At 42.0% G+C, this 22,085-nt stretch overlaps 1 protein-coding gene across 7 annotated transcripts in view; it reads left to right on the forward strand.

Annotated features, from left to right (window-relative positions):
• shank1 (SH3 and multiple ankyrin repeat domains 1) overlaps positions 1-22,085 on the forward strand; it is a 131,603-nt gene that overhangs the window by 39,677 nt on the left and 69,841 nt on the right. For 5 of the 7 annotated variants that reach the window (XR_009999731.1, XR_009999730.1, XM_062957582.1 and 2 more), the window contains exons 3-11: positions 10,013-10,216; positions 13,344-13,415; positions 14,443-14,578; positions 14,682-14,833; positions 16,136-16,303; positions 16,536-16,652; positions 19,424-19,501; positions 20,119-20,185; positions 21,187-21,472. Coding sequence is in view for 5 of the 7 variants with exons in the window: in XM_062957582.1 (XP_062813652.1) it covers positions 10,013-10,216; positions 13,344-13,415; positions 14,443-14,578; positions 14,682-14,833; positions 16,136-16,303; positions 16,536-16,652; positions 19,424-19,501; positions 20,119-20,185; positions 21,187-21,472 (1,280 nt within the window). In the remaining 2 variants the exon portion in view is untranslated. The remainder of the gene's footprint in view (positions 1-10,012; positions 10,217-13,343; positions 13,416-14,442; positions 14,579-14,681; positions 14,834-16,135; positions 16,304-16,535; positions 16,653-19,423; positions 19,502-20,118; positions 20,186-21,186; positions 21,473-22,085) is intronic. The other 2 variants (XM_008113575.3, XM_062957584.1) reach the window with 1 other exon arrangement.

Genomic DNA, 22,085 nt, shown 5'->3' on the forward strand with positions numbered 1-22,085 from the left:
TAGCCCAAGCTTCTGCCAACCTAGCAGTTTGAAAACATGCAAATGTGAGTAGATCAATAGGTGCTGCTCTGGCGGGAAAATAAGAGCACTCTATGCAGTCATGCTGGCTACATGACCTTGGAGGTGTTTATGGACAACGCTGGCTCTTTGGCTTAGAAATTGAGATGAGCACCACTACCCAGAGTTGAATACAACTAGACTTAATGTCAAGGGAAAACCTTTACCTATGTTTTCCTGATGTACACTGCTAAATCATATCAGATAGATAAGAAGTCGCAGGTTTTAAAATAAACCTGAAATGTAAGTTGCATTCAGTGCGTCCTGACTAGCTTCCCCTCCAACCACATCTTGAAGAATTACACTTGTATTTTTAGGTAAATAATATGCATAAAGTGTGGACTTTTTGTGATTAGGAACACCACAAACTCTTGGAAAAGGATGGCACAATAAAATATGACCTTTGGTTGTCCCAAGACATTGCACCAACTGGCATCCCTGAAGGAACATTTATGTCTGTTTGGGAATTTTGGTTCTTTTTTGTCTTCTTCAGTGTGTGTTTCATGGTATCACCTGAAGCACCAGGGCATCTGCTCTGGAATGTTAAGAGACTTCACAATGGTAACAATTGTGCCTAGCCAATCAGTGGCTACTGCAAGAAAGCTGGAAGAATCAGCTCACTAAAGGATGTGCTGTTGCTGCCAATAGTAGTAGCAGTACTAGCTGTGGTTTATAAAGCATAAGTGCTGAACAAAACTGAGTAAATGACAAGCCCTCCCCACAGTTTTACCATCAAAAAGCTGTGAAAGAAAATTGGCTGAGCCATTGTACAAAAGAACTATGCGCTCTTTCTGTGCTCCTGTTTGTGGATAGTTGATACAAAATCTCTTCTTCATTTCTCCTCTCCCATATCTTGTTTTTTCAGACACCTTCCCCAATATATGCATAGAATGAGAATTCTCTCCTCTCCCCCAAACACTGCGTACCTGGCGTTGAGTGGGAAGAAGTGCTTAAAACATGAATGTACATGCCACATTAAGTTATTATAAACCTCAACTTTGTTGTCCGGCATCAGTTTGGAGGAGATGACAACATGTCTCATGTCTCTCCTTGGTCTCCCCCTACCAAAAGAGTTTCCTGCTTCTTTAAATTCACTACACCCCCCACCCCTTGCATTTTGGGTCCTGTGTCTGTTCACAGGGGCAACCATGGAAACGGTTGCTAGAGATCACAAATTGCCGTGGCCATGGAAACAGGGATGGAGCTGACAGCATGTGCTTGGCTGGTTGTCCCTTCCTCATCCTCACACACCCCCATCTGACCCTGGAAGTCTGTGGGGTGAGGAGAGGAGGAAGCGATTGCTAGGAAAGTCGGAAAGAAAGCAGCCAAAGCCCAGCAAGGTGTCTGGAGAACTCTTGGGGAGACATGGGCCCATTCAGACAGGCCCAAAAAACAGGACCTGTCTCCATTTTTCCAGAGGCATCACCTTTGGTAAAACCGAGACAGGTCCCAGTTTTTGGGACTGTCTGGATGGGCCCTATGTCTCCCCAAGAGTTCTCCAGACACCTTGCTGGGTTTTGGCCTCATTCTTTCTGACTTTCCCTGATTTGTTCTGAATTAATTAGATACCCCATTAGATTCAGGCCTTTCTGAAAGGCCCGAATGTAATGGGGTATTGGGCCTGTGGGGACTCACTCCCAGGTAGTCCTGGGACTACTCAGGGGTGAGTCCCCATTGTCATCTTGCTTCTTTTGGGGTTCCAAAAGCCTGGAGGAGCAGGATGACACCTATCCCCTCCCCCCAAAGCCCCGCATTTACCCCTAAAAATAAACTTACCTGGCTGTCATAACTTTCCTCCTCATACAAGGAGCATGTAGAGACACACACACCCCGCGCCCCAGGAAAAATCGGGGGGGGGGGGGGGTTTGGTGCAGGTTTTTAAAACCTGCTTTGTCACGGATTTTGTTTCTGTTTGGAAGTGCCCTTAGTGTTCCATAGTGAGTTAGGATCTGGCACCTATATTCCTTTTTGTTCAAATATACCTTGCTCTGCTATCAAGTTGTTCCTGCTTTCCATTACAATCTTGTACTTCCAAATCCTCAAAATGCATTTTCTGTGCCTACATACAGTAGAGTCTCACTTATCCAAGCTAAACGGGCCGGCAGAACCTTGGATAAGCGAATATCTTGGATAATAAGGAGGGATTAAGGAAAAGCCTATTAAACATCAAATTAGGTTATGATTTTACAAATTAAGCACCAAAACATCATGTTATACAACAAGTTTGACAGAAAAACTAATTCAATACGCAGTAATGTTATGTTATAATTATTGTATTTACGAATTTAGCACCAAAATATCACAATATATTGAAAACATTGACTACAAAAATGCATTGGATAACCCAGAACCTTGGATAAGCAAGTCTTGGATAAATGAGACTCTACTGTACATATGGGAAGATTCCTCTATTCTTGGTTTAATGCATCTCCCAACGACTGCTTTTACATTTTTATTTCACTGATTCCCTCATGAGCGGCACATGACTTGTAATTACCTCCCTCTGGTTTATGCGGTGAGTAGATAATGGGCACATGTAGTAGCTGTTCTTTCTCATGCAGGTTGCTAAGGCCCCATCTTCACTGACCATTTAATACAGGGCACTTACAGACAAAGCCAAAATCTGGATTTAAAATGGGGAGTAAAAAATCCCGGAACCTGATTGCAGGTCACCACACAGAACTGTTAGTCCCGGGATTGGATCCCCCACCATCCTTACAGGCTTCCTCTGTATCAGAACAAGATGGAGGGCAAACAGGAGACGTCTGGAGGAAAGTTTTTAAAAAAACAATTTCACTCTGTTATGCACTGTATAGACATACATACAATTATCTTAATATAAATGTAAGCTGATTCACATGTGTATATGTGAGGCCCAGTACGTAACTGAGGGAATTAAAAAATCTTCTGCGGGATCTCTCTTTCCCCAATGTTTAATTCAACCTCTGTTTAAGATTATAAAGTTTAAGAGTTTCAGTGAGTTCAGTGTGCTTCCCTTGAGCCACCAGTGTGTCTGCTTGGCAGCCGGATCAGCTGATCAGCTGTTTTGGACTTTTTTAAAGCACACGTGTATGGGAGCAGTCTACACAGGGGAAGGGAAGGAAAACACGTGTTTTGCATGACTGCAGGAGTATATAATGATGCGAATATGCACATTTTTTGGCTGAAATCAGGATTTAAGTGGACCTTTTAACACGTATTTTTAATCTGTTACTCCTAATCAGTGAAGATTTAGAGCTAGTATCATTTAGCCACCCCTCTTTTAACCTGGTAACGTTCTCATTTTAGGGCCTGTGTAAAGGGCACGTAGTAAGAAACTGGCTCCAAACTATGGTGGCTAGACAAAAGTGTATGAAAGAAAGCTCTTAATGTGAATCGGTGCTAAATGGTTTGTGCAAATCACCATCTGGTCCTCAAACTGGTTCCAGGATTTCCTATGTAATTATCTTCACAGCAATTCCACAATCTTCAATACTGGCTTTAAACTGCATTAAATGGTCAGTGTAGCTGTGCATGCCTGAGACCAGAAAATATTTCCATATAGAGGTGGCCTACATTATGTAACTCAAATAAACCAAACCATTGTGACAGCCCAGTATTTAACTGATGGAGAGAAGTGACAGGTCCAGGTGCTCAGTAGCAGCAGGTCACGATGACTTAGAGAAGTGTATATCTAGAGCAGAGTTGGAAAGAATGTAGATTGTAAGACACAAGCTCCACTTTTGGGTCCCTATCCAGAGTTTTCCCTGTTTTTAAATTTTAAGTTTTGCTTTAAAACCATGCAAAATATGATAAACATCTTCTCATAATCCAGTACAACTTGAGGATCCCTATTGTGGATATCTGAAATCCAAAATACTCCAAAATGCAATATTGACCAATGACAGTGACACTTTTGCTTTATGATGGTTCAGTATGCACAAACGTCATTGCAGAAATACAGTAGAGTCTCACTTATCCAACGTAAATGGGCCGGCAGAACGTTGGATAAGCGAATATATTGGATAATAAGGAGAGATTAAGGAAAAGCCTATTAAACATCAAAATAGGTTATGATTTTACAAATTAAGCACCAAAACATCACGTTTTACAACAAATTTGACAGAAAAAGTAGTTCAATTCGCAGTAAAGCTATGTAGTAATTACTGTATTTACGAATTTAGCACCAAAATATCACGATTTATTGAAAACATTGACTACAAAAAGGCGTTGGATAATCCAAAACGTTGGATAAGCGAGTGTTGGATAAGTGAGACTCTACTGTATTAAAGTAACCTTTATGAAACTACCTTCAGGTTATGTGTATACAGTATACGTGAAACATAAATAAGTATCATGTTTAGACTTGGGCTTTGTCTCCAATATAAAAACTGTGAACCCACAAAATGCTTCCTTCTTTCATCTATTCCTATTGCCTGAGCATTTTGTATAATGTAGTTGGTTCAGAAATAAAGAGAAAACACTTTGAATGTAACCATCAACATTTATTTTGGTACATCAAATTATTGAAGCTATAGAATCATAGAATTGGAAGAGACCTTATGGTCCATCCAGTTCAACCACCTGCCAAAAAGCAGGAAAATTGCATTCAAAGTACTCCGGACAGATGGCCATTCAGCCTCTGCCTAAAAGCCTCCAAAGCAGGATCCTCCGCCGCACTCCTGGGTAGGGAGTTCCACTGCTGAACAGCTCTCACAGTGAGGAAGTTCTTCCTAATGCTCAGGTGGAATCTCCTTTACTGTATTTTTAAGCCGTTGCTCTCCGTTCTAGTCTCCAGGGCAGCAGAAAACAAGTTTGCTCCCTCCTCCCTATGACTTCCTCTCACATATTTATACATGGCCCTCATCATGTCTCCTCTCAGCCTTCTCTTCTGCAGGCTAAATATGGCCAGCTCTTTTAGCCGCTCCTCACAGGGCTTGTCCTCCAGACTCTTGATTATTTGAATTGCCCTCCTCTGGACACATTCCAGCTTCTCAACATCTCCCTTAAATTGCAGTGCCCAGAATTGGACACAGTATTCCAGGTGTGGTCTGACCAAGGCAGAATAGAGGGGGAGCATGACTTCCCTGGATCTAGACCTAGAGTGATGAATGAAATGGTTTTCTTTTTGTACTTAAAATAATTCTGAAATTGAGCTTTATGGGCAAGAGCAGCATCCAACTTACCCTTGAATTTTTTTTTTGTATAAGCATATACTGCAAAATCTGATTCACATTGATAGGTAAACATAAAGGGGAGCATTGCTTAGATAATCTTTCTGGCTACTGACAGCTCTGTCTATCAGTTATGCCCAAAAGTCATTCAGTAGCACAGATTCAAAATTTGTTTTTAAAGCAAAAGTGCACTGAATTTTGATAAGATCTTTATACTCTGCCATGGATCTTAGAAACAAATTTTTCATGCAAGAGGTGCTCTGGGATTTGTAGTTTGGTGAGGCTCCAGCACACTTTGTCAGTGGAGGCGAAAGACCTTGTAAAACTACCCCCCCCCCCCAGTGATTCCATATAATTGAGCCATGGCAGTTAAAGTGGTGTCAAACTGCATTAATAGTACAGTGTAGAATCATAGAATCATAGTTGGAAGAGACCTCTTGCAACCCTCTGCCAAGAAGCAGGAAAGCTGCATTCAAAGCACCCCCGACAGATGGCCGTGTAGGTTTCTGATGTAGGTACACCCTAAGAGAGTTCATATAGCTTTAATGCCTGTGTAGAATCAGAAATTTCAGCAGCTGTTGCTTGTCATGCAATCAGGTAATAAGCAACACCTGCTGAAATTCCCACCTCTATACATCCATTAGAGGTAATGGAGCCTTCTCCAGTTTCCCAGGTTGAGGCACATTACTGAATTATTTTGGTATTTGAAGAAAGAAATCCCACACGCACTGCTCTTTCCATCTCTATAAATAACAATACAACAACAGCTTTAAAAAACCACTTTATTGCTTTCTCATTACACCATAAATTGGCCGCCTGAGGTGACAATTGGTTAGGGTCTTGAGTAAAGAAAAGATACAAGAGTTATAGGTGGTGGACTGATTTTATTGTTTTAGGAGTTTGGGACACATATCCAGGGTCACACTGAACAAAATAGGAAGATAGGGCCACAAACACAGCATGCCTGATGTACCCACATGTTAAAATATGTGCAGCCATAGACATTGCAGCTTCAAAAACCAATCTATGTCCCTCTCCCCCTCATAAGACCATTCTGTCCAGAATCTAAAATTACCCACTGCAGCACAGGACACAGACGTCTCCTCCCCCTCACAAGCCACTATCTAGTTCATTTTAAAGGTGGATGCTGAATTCCTCAGCCGCTCAGCCTTTATAACTCTAGTTTGTCTCAGGTTTTGTTAGAATTTCTGCATTAAAAGAATTGCTCAAAAACAAGGGTTGCTCCAGGCCATCGCTGCAGGAGGCCTTCGGGGGCTTTGCTCCCTCGAGGAAACGGCAGACTCCTTGCCTGTGTTGCGGCTTTCAATTAAAAATACAAAAGCAGATCCTTGTCCTTTTCATTTACAGAGATATGAGGGAAAATATGAAGGCTGTAGTCTACAGAAAATGTTCCGCAAGAGGTAAACTTCCTATGGTGTGTGAAAATACTGAAATAACCTAAAAGAGTAGGCATTAACATTGTATAATACCGATATTCAATATTGGTAAATACAGATTGGGTATCTCTGCCCCCGGTGACGCAGCATCTTAAAGCGCTGAGCTGCTGAACTTGCAGACAAAAAGGCCACAGGTTCGAATTCGGGGAGCGGAGTGAGCACCTGCTGTTAGCCCCAGCTTCTGCCAACCTAGCAGTTCCAAAACATGCAAATGTGAGTAGATCAATAAGTACAGCTCCTGTGGGAAGGTAACGGCGCTCCATGCAGCCATGCCAGCCACATGACCTTGGAGGTATCTACGGACAATGCTGGCTCTTCGGCTTAGAAATGGAAATGAACACTAACCCCCAGAGTCGGACACGACTGGACTTAATGTCAGGGGAAAACCTTTACCTTTACCTATCCGTTATCCAAAATGCTTGGGATCAGAAGTGTTTGGGGTTTCATATATTTATTTATTTATTTTAGGAATTACTTCTTTATTTATTTACTTTGTTTTATTCTTTATTTATTTTATTTTCTCCCAATGCAGCTTAACAGCAAACATGACACCATATAAATTAAAAGCAGAGCAAATGTATGGAAATATGAATATAATTTTTTAACAAAAAAATACCGTAAATGTTTTGTGTGACAAAGCATAAAAATTAAACTGTAATTAAAAACAATTAAAGTACAATTAAAACTACAAAGCTCTTTGGATTTTGGAACACTGGTGCTTGTACAAATGTACCTAATAAGATATGGGACTCAAGTCTAAACATGAAATTAATTTAGGTTTCCTATATACCTTGTACACATAGCCTGAGGAGCCCCCAGTGGCATAACGAATTAAATCACTGAGCTGCTGAATTTGCTGACAGAAAGATTGGTGGTTTGAATCCGGGAAGCGGGCTGAGCTCCCGCTGTTAGCCCCAGCTTCTGCCAACCTAGCAGTTTGAAAGCATGCAAATGTGAGTAGATCAATAGATACGGCTCCGGTGAGAAGGTAACGGCACTGCATGTAATCATGCTGGCCACATGACCTTGGAAACAATCTATGGACGACGCCAGCTCTTCGGCTTAGAAATCGAAATGAGCACCAACCCCTAAAGTTGGATATAACTAGACTTAATGTCAGGAGAAAATCTTTATCTTATACATAGCCTGTAATTGTATACAACATTTAAAGTGATTTTTTGCATGAAGTGAATTTTCTGTTTTTTGAACCATCGGAAAGCAAAGGTGTTCCTATTTCAGCCACCCATTTGGTTAATTTCGGATTTCGGAGTATTTCATATTTTAGAATTCCAGGTAAGGGATGCTCTACCTGTACCTTAAAACATAAATGATCTCTACTTTACCTCACATTGTTTTGAAGTTTTCTCATCAGTAAATTTCTGGCTGTGAGCAAGATCCTGTGTAGATAAATTCATACATCAGTTATCTCAAATTTTTAGTTTGTTGATTGTGTGAGTCCAGTTTTAATGAAATTAAGAGTTTACTTGTTTCTGCTTTAAGGTCTTTTTGGTTATATTAATGGAGGATTAAACAGAAAAGGCTAACTTCTACTAATAATAAAAGATAATTTTAGTGAATAGTGTAGGATTTCTTAAACTTCCTATCCCTGGAAGGCAGCTGTAGTGCATGTTTCATAATACCTATCACCCAGTGTGATTGACTGGGATAAATAGCAGCCTAAAAAAGTATTTGAGGAACTGAAGAGAACAGAAGTGCTGGAAAGGGTAAACCGGTGCTAATATTAGATGCTGTATCATAGAAGGCAAGGTGCCGTCATGGCAAAATTGTGAGATTAGACTAGGGAAACCCAAGTTCAAATCCCACTTAGCCATTAAATTAAGTGACCTGAGCGAATTACTCGGTTTAATGCAGGGTTGGCCCACTCTTAACCCTGGGCAGACAAAGAAACCCATTGCAAGCAGTTCATTGCCATAGTTCATTTGGGGAAATGAAAAGCTGGGTGATCAATTAGCAGGTCTGATTGTTCAGTGTAAACATCTGGGGTTGCATCAACATCTGTGATTGTGCCAAGCTTCTTTCCAAATACTCCAACTCTGTTCGTATCTCCAAGGGAGACTATACACTTATGTTGAAGGGCAACAGCTGCTGCGCTCTTGGCCATTTTTTTCTAGTACTATGGACTTTTCTTCTGCAAATGGGTTAATCTTTAATGTAAATGCAATTTGAGAGAATTGGCCGTCTGCAAGGACATTGTCCAGAGGATGCCTGGATGTTTTACCATCCTGTGGAAGGCGTCTCTCGTGTCATACATGGGAAGCTGGAGCTGACAGATGGAAGCTCCCCAGGTTTGGAACCGCTGACCTTTTGGTCAGCAGTCTTGCCGACGCAAGAGTTTAACCCATTGCGTCACTGGGGGCTCTATCACGGGGATTGTAGTTTGGTGAGACACCATCACTTTTTGGCAGGAAAGATTAAGATCTTGTAAAATTGCAGCTCCCAGGATTCCATTGCAATTAGTCATGACAGTTAAAATGGTGGTAAACTGCATTAATTCTACAGTGTAGATGCAGCCTTAGCGAAGTGAGGTGTTTATATTACATGGGGTTGCCAAAGTGAACACCAGAGAAGGATTCTGTTTCTTTATTGCAGTTTTCTCAAACCCTGCTAATCCCGATGTTTTGGACTTCAGCTCCCAGAAATTCCAGCCAGTTTACCAGCCGTTAGGAACTGTGGGAGCTGAAGTCCACAACATCAGGAGGAGCATAGTTTGAGAAACTCTGCTTTAACGCAATTGTCAACAAAATACAATTTGCAAGCTACATATGGCCTTGAGGACCCCAAAGAAGACTTCTCCAGCCCCCATTGGAAGTTAATGTTCATGTCCTGGTGTATAGAAAAGACAATTTCAGCAGGTATTGCTTGTTATCTAGTGGTGTGATAAGCAGCGCCTGATGAAATTTCCTCCACACAACCATTAAAAGTATAGGAGCCCTTTCTAGTTTTCAGGCTGGCAACCCTGTGTCCTGGCTTGCTACCCCAATCTAACCTCCTATCCTTGATGTCGTGAATGACACTGGTCCATTACTAATGGCAAAAGAAGATTTGATTTTAAACCCAGTTGACTTCTATATGTGAATTAGAGGTGGGGTGGTGATATTTGGAGTTGGCCAGCCTTCACAGAATTGTTGTTGGAATAACAATGGAATTAACATCAAGAAATTGTCGCACTGCCATATTGTCTGTTGAAAGATACATAGAAATACATTTTATCTTTTTTTAAAAGGCCTCTGTATTAGAGCAATCTCTGAAAGGATGCTGCGTTGTGCTTTTGTAATGCATTCCTTTTGTTCTCCCCATTCCTGCGCTGTCTTGGTCCCATTTTAGAAATGCCTGCGTTTCAACCCTGATGCAGCCATTTGGGTGGCAAAGCAACAAATTCTTTGCACTCTCAATGAAAGCCTCAAGGACGTGCTGAACTATGGGCTCTTCCAGCCAGCCACCAATGGACGGGATGCCAAATTCCTGGATGAAGAGCGCCTCTTGCGTGAATATCCACAAAGTTTTGAGAAGGGAGTGCCGTACTTGGAGGTAGGTCGGAAGGTAGAATTGCATCTACAAATAGATCTCTGAATGATTTATATTAGTTCTCCAGGCCTTCTCACTGTATCTGCCAGTTCCTTGGGGCACCTCCTGGAACATTATGGGATGTGCCTCAGAGTGTACCAGGATCAGCAGAACTCTCATATCTCATGCAAACAGAATAAAGGAGCCCCCAATGGCACATTGGGTAAACCGCTGAGCTGCTGAACTTGCTGACTGAAAGATCGGCAGTTCAAATCCAGGGAGTGGGGTGAGCTCCTGCTGTTAGCCCCAGCTTCTGCCAACCTAGCAGTTCAAAAACATGCAAATGTGAGTAGATCAATAGGTACTGCTCTGGCAGAAAGGTAACGGTGCTCCAGGGAGTCAATGCTGGCCACATGACCTTGGAGGTGTCTACGGACAACACTTCGACTTAGAAATGGAGATGAGCACCAACCCCCAGAGTCAGACACGACTAGACTTCATGTCAGGGGAAAACCTTTGCCTTAGTGCTTGGTAGGAGAATGAGATCTTGATCAACTTCAGCACCCATTGTCCTGGGATGATGTGGGCTGATGGGAGCTACAGTCCAGCAGCTTATGAAGGTCACACATTCCCCATCCTTGCAGAAGTACAAAGACACTGTTGGATATTACCCATAGTGTGTTTGGTCTAGACATTAGTCATGCTTGGGTCCCACTGAACTCAGTGGGACTTAGGTTAGCAATAATTTGCTTCCTCAAAATCCGACTTAATATGTTTACACTGCACAATATAAAACACAAGATTAGCTGTGATGAAACCTTGCCCACAGGCTTGCGATCTAAGTAAACAGACACTGGAGGCAAAGAAGGTGGAGGATGGGGGGAAGGGAAGGCAGCAGAAGGAGAGCGACAGATTCAGCAAATTAGAGGAGGTCTCAGAAAATAGCTATGTCTTGAGGCACTTCTTGAAGAGTAGGTGGTACTGAATCATATGAATATGTGAGATGACATTCTTCCTTCTGATCTATAGGAGTTATATCTGTGATGAAGGGAGGGGCCAGACACATCTTGTCTCTAGTCACAGACATCCATGGAAGAACGTTTATATAAATGCTAGGTACAGCACAGTGTTCTAAAACAGAGGTGGGCAGATCGTAGATTGGGATCTAGTGGCAGATCTCAGGGTAATTCAAAGTGCATGTATTTATTTCTTGAGCTTTTGGACCAGCTGAAAACTAGAATTTGCTGGATGGCATATTATAATTTTTTAAAAATATGAAATACAAACAGTAAAAATGACTGGATTGGAAGGCTTTCTGTCTCATAATTGTTTCATAACAGTAAACACCCTTTCCACCTCTATCACTCAACGAGGCTGCTGGGGAAGAAAAGCTTGGAGAAAACAGAGGCGTGTATGTGTGCGTGTGTGTGCGTGCGTGCGCATGTAGACCAGACATGGGCAAACTTGGTCTCTCCAGGTGTTTTGGGCTTGAACGCCCACAATTCCTAACAGCCCATTGGCTGTTAGGAATTGTGGGAGTTGAAGTCCAAAACATCCGGAGGTTCAAAGTTTGCATATACCTGATGTAGACTTCCATTGTGTTCTCATTCACTTGTGTTTTCAAGCCTACCTCCATGTCCTATGGTTTTTAGGAATGGGGCTAACTACATTCTTAGCACAGCCTCTTACACATCACCCATAAAAGGGAAGTGCACAACAAAAAAGGGACAAAAGAGGATACAAATTTGCTGTATCTTACATTGCCCTCCACCCACAACTTCATCATCTGGCTCCTTCACTTTATCTGTTAGACCTGTCCTTGCAACTGAATTGCACTAGTTCTGCTATGCCCCGCAGAATTGTTTATTATTCAGGCCAGTGTTTGGCTCGATGGTGTTTTATACTGTGTTTTTTTGGGTGCTGCCTATTTTATTTATTATGATGTTGTTTTTATTAATCCTATGCTATATTTTAACTTTGTTGATCGAGCTTGTCCCCATGTGCGCTGCCCCGAATCCCTTCAGGGAGATGGAGGTGGGATATAAAAATACAGTTATTATTATTATTATTATTATTATTATTATTATTATTATTATTATTATGCTGATTTATGTGTTATGAGTACATCAGTGGGGAAAATTGTAACCAAGCCACCCAGTTGCCTTGTCAGTGTGCTATACGAGTGCTCACTCTTGATCAATGGTTCTCAACCTGGGGTCCCCAGATGTTTGTGGCCTACAACTCCCAGAAATCCCAGCCAGTTTACTAGCTGTTAGGATGTCTGGGAGTTGAAGGCCAAAAACATCTGGGGACCCCAGGTTGAGAACCACTGCTCTTGATGAACAACTTCAAGGCACCTTTGGTTTTCTCTTTTTGGGGTTCTTTGTCAGATCTGGACCAAACTGCCATTCCAATAAAGCAGCGGTGTTTGGGCCTCCAACTCCAAAAGCCCTAGCCAGCTTGTCCAATGACCAGGAATTCTGGGAGCTGAAGTTCAAAACACCTGGAAGGCAACAGGTCTGACACCACTGCAGTAGAGGATGCTTTCAAAAAGGATTATCTGTAAAGTAGGACATTGGACCACTCTCAAAAGAAAAATGAGCTCAGTAGTATAGAAAAGATATTCTTAGACTGAGGCTAAGAATGCTGCTCAAAGGCTGGTTGCTCCTTCGTTCTCAATGTCTGTTTGTCTTGCCCCTTGAACCTGCCTCCAGTTCTAGTAAAGGAAAACAGATCCTGCAAGCTTAAAGTCTATTCCACGTTAGTCTAAAATTCTTCATAGAATACAACCTAACATTCTTCAAATGATGAGGTTCACCAATATTATAGTATGCTTTAATTATCAAAGGCTGAGATTGAAAAATCATTGTTTCTTACTACACCTCTTATATCCCTAGGTTGCATAGAAATTTGGGGATTGTAGTCCAAAGAGGTAACATTCCCAAGCTTTGGGTTACTTTTCAACTAAAAGAACCGGAGCTAGTTGTAGGGCAATATGTCTTCTCCCTGTGAGCCTTTGCAGATTTTCTTAACAGCAAGGGCAGTAGTGACAAGGTAGTATCTTTTAAGAAACATCTCTGAAGATGACTAAACATCATTTATGCAACCACAGTAACTTTCTCTGCTTGTCCCATCATCACATATTTTCCAGTTCCGTTACAAGACTCGGGTTTACAAGCAGACCAACTTGGATGAGAAGCAGTTGGCGAAACTCCACACTAAGGTGAGAAAAGTTTCCGCAATAACCATGAATTAAAGGTAAAAAAAAAAAAATCTCTGTTGGGTGAAAGCTTGCATTTAGTCTGAACATTCTTAGCTTTTGTAAAGTCACAGCACTCACATTCTGTGATCCTGCCTTTTGTTAGCAAAATACTGTTAGAATAGTAGTGTAGTATATTTTGAAGAGAAGACACTCATTATGACAGCTCCCTTAGCCAGGCCCCCTACTGATAGTTAAAAAAAAGTCAGGCAGCTGTCTTGATCTCTCTCCATAAACCATAAGCCTTTTATATAAACTCATGGGAGTTAGTTGCTCAGTCAAGACCAAAGATAAAACCACCTCAAATTACTTTTCCTTACAACAGGGAGAGCTCACAACTATATGTTGTTTCTTAGAAGATTAAGAGGAATAGAAGATGGCATTACCACCCTGATAATCTAAAAGTGCCATGCTTCTACCCTACAGACCCTAGCTCCACTATACCACAATGTCTGGTGTGGATAGCTTCTGAGGGTGTATTGATTTACTTGATTCCATGTCGTCCCTTCTCTTGCGCCAGTATGAAAATGGAAGCTACTTTTCTCTTAGCTGGTTAGATAAGAGGCACTAGGGAAGGAATGTTGTATAATGATCTGATCATTACAATTCTGGGATACCAGAATTCAAAACCCCAGTCACTCGTGGAAATCAGTGGATGACCTTGAGCAAGTCACTCTTTCTTAGCCTAACAGAAGGCAGTGTTAAATCTTCTTTGAATACATCTTGCAGAGTTGATTTGAAACCACCTAATCACAACAACAACAGATATTTCTAAGTTTATTTACAATGTTGTATTTAAAAACCACAGTATAAAGGAATGTGCCCATGGGATGCTTCCTTTTCACTGAGGAGGGCGGGGCAATTTGTGCTCAGCCTGGACATTCCTCGTGCCCATAAGAAGTTCTGGGTAGCTTAAGAACTAGGCCCAGCTCCTCTGTGTTCCTCTTTTCCACCCGCAGTATTCTGTCCCCTCCCTTCCCTGACTCTCAAGGACTGTCACTGGCAAATCTTTCCCCAGACGGGGTTGAAGAAGTTTCTGGAATATGTCCAACATGGAGCAGCTGAGAAAGTGGCACGACTCCTGGACAAAGGGCTGGACCCCAACTATCATGATTCTGACACTGGTGGTAACTATCAAGGAGATACAAATGGGGAGGGAAAGGTGGTCTTGGGTGCTAGTTGCACAACCCACAGATGCATCCCAATAACTATCCTGTGCTTTATCTGCAGAGACGCCTTTGACATTAGCAGCCCAGTTGGATGGGACGATTGACGTGATCCGGCTGCTGTGCCTTGGTGGCGCTCACATAGACTTCCGTGCAAGGGATGGAGCCACAGCATTGCACAAAGCCGTGTGTTCTCACCATTATTCAGCCCTGATGGTAATATTAGCAGCTAAATGCTATATTTTCTCTTACCATTTTAAAATCATGTAAGAATCAAGTTCTAAGAAAAGTGATACATAAAGATAGCAGTAGTAGCCACCTGGTATGTTGTTGTTGTTGTTGTTGTTGTTGTTGTTGTTGTTGTTGTTGTTGTTATGTCATGCTGCCCCCCCCTCCCCCTCCCCCGGTGACGCAGTGGGTTAAACTGCTGAGCTGCTGAACTTGCTGACCGAAAGATTGGTGGTTCAAATCCAGGAAGTAGCATGAGCTCCCACCGTTAGCCTAAGCTTCTGCCAACCTAGCAGTTTGAAAGCATGCAAATGTGAGTAGATCAATAGGGACTGCTCTGGCAGGAAGGTAATGGTGCACCATGCAGTCATGCTGTCCACGTGCCCTTGGAGATGTCAACGGACAACGGCGGCTCTTTTGCATAGAAATGGAGATGAGCACCAACCCTCAGAGTCGGACACAACTAGACTTAATGTAAAGGGAAAACTTTTACCTTTACGTTTACTATGTCATGCTAGGTTGTGCTGTCCTAACATGTAATGCCATCAATGTGCAATGATTTAGAAACAGGGACATAGTTACAAGGGACCAAAATTAAGGCATTGCTACCCAAATAAGAGTCCCAACCCCCAAATGACATTTCCCTTCAGTGCCCACATTTGTGGCATGGTTGCAATTTAAAACATTCAGTCAAGCATTTAGAGAAACAGTTTAAGGTTTCCAAATAAAATGGGCAAAGTAACTAAGAGACTGTGGACACAATGGTTTAAATGTCTCACCTTCTAAAAAGTTAGACATTTGGGGGACTCAAGGCAAATTTATTTAGGGGTTCTAAATTATTATTTAGAAAGTGTCGTCAACCTCATTTTGCCCTGTCTCCCCAATAGCTAGACTCCCGTTTAGAAGATTCAAGAAATAGCCATCTGCCCTGAATAGTTTTCAGTGGTATGCTGAAAGAGATCCCTCCCCAAGGACCTTGTCAGGATTTGTACTTTGTGCAGATCTGTGTGCAGACAGCAGGCATAATTTGATGTGGTGGGCTCCATGCCAACATCAGTTTGCAAGGCAGTAAGTCATGGAAGAGCTGTAGCGGCTTTCAGTCTGCCATGATATACTTAGAGTGATTCCAAAATAACAGAAATGCCATGAAACAAGATTGCCTACCCCTGATTTAATGTGTTATTGTCAATACTGGTCAGCATACAAGAAGCCCTTGTTGTGGAAACACAAATTTTTATTTACTTCAGGCTGAGAAATAGCCATTCATGTCTCCCTGTTTGCCTTCCACAGGCACTCTTGGATTTGGGGGGCTCACCCAATTACAAGGATCGCCGTGGGTTGACTCCACTATACCACACTGCCATGGTCGGAGGTGATCCACGCTGCTGTGAACTTCTGCTCTACAATCGGGCTCACATCGGAACTATTGATGAGAATGGTTGGCAGGAGATACACCAGGTAACGTATTAGATGCTGGTCCTTACCCCTCCAGGCACTGTCAGATTCCATGTCTGGTAGCCCCCAATTTTATGGGCAAGATAGCTAGCGACCCATATTACATCCTATGTGTGTTTCCTGCCAGGGCTGGCTCCAAGCCTAAAGATTGAGGGGGGTGGCTGTGACATGCACCTGTCCATCTGACCATCTAGCCCCACCATGCATTCCTGACCTCTGCTTCTCCACGTACCAGGCCTGCCAACACGGACACTCCCAACACTTGGAACATTTGCTTTTCTATGGCGCTGAGCCAGGTGCACAGAATGCCTCTGGGAATACAGCACTACACATCTGTGCACTCTACAACAAGGTAGGTGCAATGAGCTTTTTAAAAATTCTGATGTCGACCAACAGAATTTGGGACACTGCTGGGGACCCCAGTTACTGACCACTACCCTTGGTTTTATTTCCAATCTACTTTCCCAGTTTTATCCCACATCCCAATTTGTTCTTATTGTAGTTAACTGGTCTTATCTAGAGAATTCTTTTGTTATGGAAGTCAAATATCATTGGGCTGGGGGGGGGGGGCAGTACCAAATTTCTATGTGATTTGTGCTTTGCTAGCTTGATAATTTACATTGGAAGTTGAATTTACTTCACTGTTGGCTGAGCTTATATTCCATTCAAGGCAGCAGAGCTGTTTTCAGTCTTTTCAAATTCCCATAAATTTGTGTCCATTGGAACCTTGTGGATCAGGATATTCAAAACTACATGGTGTTAAGCTATCCTTTGTGTTCTATGGATATTTCACAAAGATTGATTAAAATCTGTGGCTGAAATTCAAAGGTAATCCCAACTAAAACTGACCTATTGAATTATCAAGAACTTGGCCAAATAGCTATGCAAGTTCTGCTGATTTAATAAGTCAGGTGCACAGAACACCTCTGGAAATACAACACTATACCTGATGAATCAAAAATCCTTTACGCATAAATTAAAGTGAAGATGGATGTAGGCTTCTATCCTCTATGCTTTAGAAAAGGAAACTTATTTTTTCTCAAAGAGTGAAGCAATCCATCTCAACAAAGCTTTGAAACCATCTTCCTTCAAACAACCAGAGAGCACAGAGCATCCTTCCCTATTTGGTGGCCTCTAAATATGTTTGACTACAACCTCCGTCATCTCAGGTCCCATCGCCAATAGCCATGGTATGGTTCACTCCGACTGGTTGACAGCCCACTGTGATTCTTTTTTCATGAAATATATCCTTACATTAAAAAGGAGATCCCAACGTTAAGGAAAGCCATGCTACAAGGCTCTTTTCACAGTAGATAAGAGCAAAGATCTAGAAACAACCTCACCTCATTCTGTTCAGCCCCTTTTACTTCAGTCAAAAGTTCTTTAAAATTCACATGAGTCTGCATAGGACTGGTATAGAAGTCAACATTTCAGGGTATATGCCAAGAGTGGGCTCACTGCCAAACCCTACAGACCTCTGGCTCTGCTATGCTTTTATGCTGTGCTTCGTGTTCATTTATCTTTTTCAAGTGAATTAGCAGCAAAATTAGCAACAATAAGGAGGATCAAAAAACTTTGCTAATTTTGACCTCTTCCTTTAGTGATGGAGAAGATTGGGTCCAGAGGGATATGGGGAAACAAAGGGAGAGCTGTGGTTGTAATAATAAGGTGGAGCTACTCAGAGAGGAGGAAACTGAGGGCATCTTGCCCAAGGCACCCCAGAATCTATGCTGGTTCTGCAAATCTGAAGCAGCAGACTGTGTTGGATAGCAGTGCTAGTGTTACCTGCCATCTCTCAGAGTCAAATATGATGGGTTGCTATAAGATTTCTGGGCTGTATGGCTATGTTTAAGAAGCGTTCTCTCCTGATGTTTCACCTACATCTATAGCAGGCATCCTCAGAGGTTGTGAAATCTGACCTCACAACCTCTGAGAAATCTTTCCATAGATGTGGCCAAAATGTCATTAGAGAATACTTCTGGAACATGGCCATACAGCCCAGAAATCTCACAGCAACCCATGAAAGCCTTCAACAACACATCAAGCACAGCTTACACTGTAGCTGAGAACATCCTTATTCAGTCTTAGGAGTAGGAAATCTTTGGTTCTTCAGGTGTTTGAGGTGATAGTTCCCAAATCCTTTACTATTGAACACGACTCTCATATTTGGGAGGATAGGATTAAATTTTCAAACATCTTAAAGACCAGTGCACAAAGGTTGGGATTCATGTTAGCCAAAGCATTCTCAGTACTATAATTTCCAGTACAGGCACACTTTTTAGGTTACTCTCAGTAGTCCTAAGAGACTAGAAACTTAAAACACTTTTCAGAAATGGCACAACAGATTTTCCAGGGCCACCATTCTGTTTCATTAGTACATGTTACATTAATTAATTGTTTTTAAAGTACTTTCCAATACCTGCCAAAATTCTTTTTATGAAATGCTTGTGTTTGGAAGGATTTAAGCCAAGTTGTTTTTGTAAACAAATAATGAAAAAAAGGTAAATTCTTGTTATGTGTATTGGAATGGCAAGTGTAAAATGTGTGAAAAGCAGGCTTGTTGAAGGGTTGTAGGAGAGAGACAGAAACTTGAATTTAAGGGTTTACACTTTCTGGAAACATGGAATAAAATATCACCTGGAATTCTCTCTGGGTGGCCATGGGTTTTAAAGGTGTATTTTGATAATGAAAGGCTGCCTTTCACACAGGCAGAGGGTAGAGTAGGGTGTTGACATTTTGCCTCTAAGATCTGTTCTGCTCTCTATATTCACTTGAAAAGCCTTTTGCAGTCATTTGTCTGGCAGCCTCAAAACCCCCATCTGTATAATGGGAATTATCTTTGTAGTGGGAAGAACATCATGTTCTGCATCAAGTCCACAATACAGTGAGGACGAGTGCAATCAAAAAAGAACCTCATATATCCACTTTGGGACTTAAAGACTTTAATACATTCTTGGTACTTTCTCATCATTGCAGATATACCCCCTTTTCCATTGAGACTATCATCGACGGACAGTGTGCTTTTTTCATCCCATCTCTCGTTCCTAATATCTTCTTCCCGGACTTCCTCCCCCTACTTCTTTTCTCAATCTCTTTCCATTCCCTTCCTCCCCTATTTCCCAGGAGAGCTGTGCTCGTATTCTGCTATACCGGGGAGCTAACAAAGAGATCAAGAACAACCATGGGCAGACTGCTTTTCAGGTATGTGGTGAGTTGCTTCCAAGGTAAAGTGTGAGTGGGGCATGCTGACCCAAACTGTAGCCAAGGCATGTCGGGGCTGAGACCCTGGACCTGTTTTCAGTGCCAGGTATCCATGACTGAGCATGTGAATATGGGTGTTTGCGGACTCTGGATGACATTGTGTGTTAAGGATGACCCATTCGTGGCCTAAATTTAGTTGACAGTCCCAGCTAAAGTAGACGTATTGAATCAGTGAAACTTACATAAATGTTAACTTATAAAGTTTTCATGGATTCAGCAAATCTGATCTAGTTGGGACTAACAACTGGATTTTGACTAAAATCATTCTAGATCTATTATCATATGTTTTGTGATATTTCTTTCAAAGAAATCAGCCCCTTTTTCACCTAACTTCTGTTGTCACATTATAAAGTGTGGGATCTGGCACTAAGATCTGCTCTTCAGCACTGGTTCAAGGCTGAACCATCAAATTGCTATAGGAAAAGGGAGTGCTTGGGAGTTCTGAAAGAAAACAGGTCAAAAGCAAAGAAGTTGAGAAATTTCCTGTTTCTTATCTGTCAGCAATTGAAGAGGAATGACTGTCATTCATGAATGCATATATGTTCTTTCTGTACAAGGTGGCGGTCATTGCAGGAAACTTTGAACTGGGAGAGCTGATCAAGAGCCACCGAGATTCAGATGTGGGTGAGTTTGATGGGAGGGAGGATGTCATCAAAATGTTTGTACTCTAAATGGAAACAGATTCTCAGTGCAACCCTAAGGATGTCTGCTCTGAAGGAAGTCCAAGTAAATTTAGTACAGCTTGCTGCTTGTTACCTGGGTATAATTCCCTTCTATTGCCTCTCAAACCAAGTCCCAACACCCTGGCATTCCTTGGCTATCTATAGGTCCCTGGGACTCTGCCATAAACACCTATGGGAGAGGAGAGTGGAAAAGAGAACAGAAAGGCATCCTATTGCCAGTGGCAGTGAAAAGAGTGGGCAAACATAGATGAATTTCACTGTCATAAAATGAGAGTATATCTCGCATTTGGGGTATATTGCAATTTAATTTTAGGTTTGGAGATCAAAACCTCTTTGTAGGGACAATAATACTGGTATTTCACAGTAGACTGTGATCATTTTCATACTAAGACTACATAAGCAGTGTATTTTGGCTGTATCCTGAAAAGATTATAGCAAAGCAGGCAACACTATACAACATGATATTACATTATACAAAGTGTGTTTTGATTTTAATTAATGTTTATTTCCAGAACATTGGTGTATTATTTTCCTTCATAATGGGTGTGAAGGTTGCATGGAACAGTGCCACTACGTTGCCATATCAGTGGAGATACATTGGCCAATACAATGCTAAGACTTCTTTACAAAAGTGATATTTTGTAGTTGGTGGGTAAAATAGAGAAATGATAGTACAACAACCAATTTGGCTTAGCAAATTGCTTTTTCTTAAAAAAGGAAAACCAGTATTTTTTGGAAATTAATGAGCACACTGTATGTCATTTGGCCTACACTTTGTCTGAGTTATCTTCAAACAGGCACACATTTTGGCACCAACCTTACTCATGCCCTGTTATGTGTTTAGTGGCATGGCCCTTCCTGCAAAGTATGACCCATAGGAGCCCATTTCTCCAGAATTGCCTTCATCATCCTATTCTTTTTTGACATTGCTGTCCAATTCAGTCCCTTTCCAGGAGACCCCACAATATGCCAGCCGACGCCGAGATGGCTCCCAGAGCCTAACGGTGCCCCATACCTTGCTGAGAGCTAACAGTGACACCAGCATGAACCTCCCAGACTGGATGCTTTATGCCCCTCCTTCCACCCCATCTACCACTGTGGCTGTACAGGGACAGAAGATCACCACAGGAACCTTGCGCAGTTCCAGCAGTCCCCGTGGTGCTCGTAGCCGTTCCCCGTCACGCGGGCGTCACACGGATGAAGCAAAAAAGCAGCGTGGTCGCCCCAGGTATTTTTCGTACTTGATGCTTCAGGATTGGCTTTGGGTGAATGGAAGATATCTGGCCTACACACTGTAACAGTGGGATGAGGCAATGGTGCAACCCTGAACTTAATGGTTTTCCTAATTCTAGATTACAGTGTACATGACTTAGGTTTTAAAATCCTAAAACCTAAGTGATGTACATTTGACAACATTTGAAAACATTTCTTCAAATTCTGAACTGATGGGCATATTGGGAAGAATGCCTGGTTACTAGTTTGCTTTGGAGGAAGTTGGAATCTAATGGGCAAGAATAGCAAAGCCTAAAAGGCTGTATGAGGATGCAGTGAAATCCATTTGATGAATGTTTGGCAACAGTGATAATAACCACACAGATGAGGAGCAATCCTGTACCAAGTAGCTCTGACCCTGACATTGCACCTGAAAGGTAACTCTCCCTTGCCCAGTCCAAAAAAGAATATTCCCAAGCCTTTCTCTCGAGTTCCATGTGTGCCATACAAACATCTGCAAAAGAAGAATATCGGTGTGTATTATTGTAAATGCACAGACTTCCTATCATGAGAGACTCCTATAGCACAGATTTGCATGAAAAATTCTGGGAGACTCCTTCTGTGCAGGT

The sequence above is a fragment of the Anolis carolinensis genome, chromosome 6 (assembly GCF_035594765.1).
Source record: "Anolis carolinensis isolate JA03-04 chromosome 6, rAnoCar3.1.pri, whole genome shotgun sequence".
Classification (NCBI taxonomy): Eukaryota; Metazoa; Chordata; class Lepidosauria; order Squamata; family Dactyloidae; genus Anolis; species Anolis carolinensis.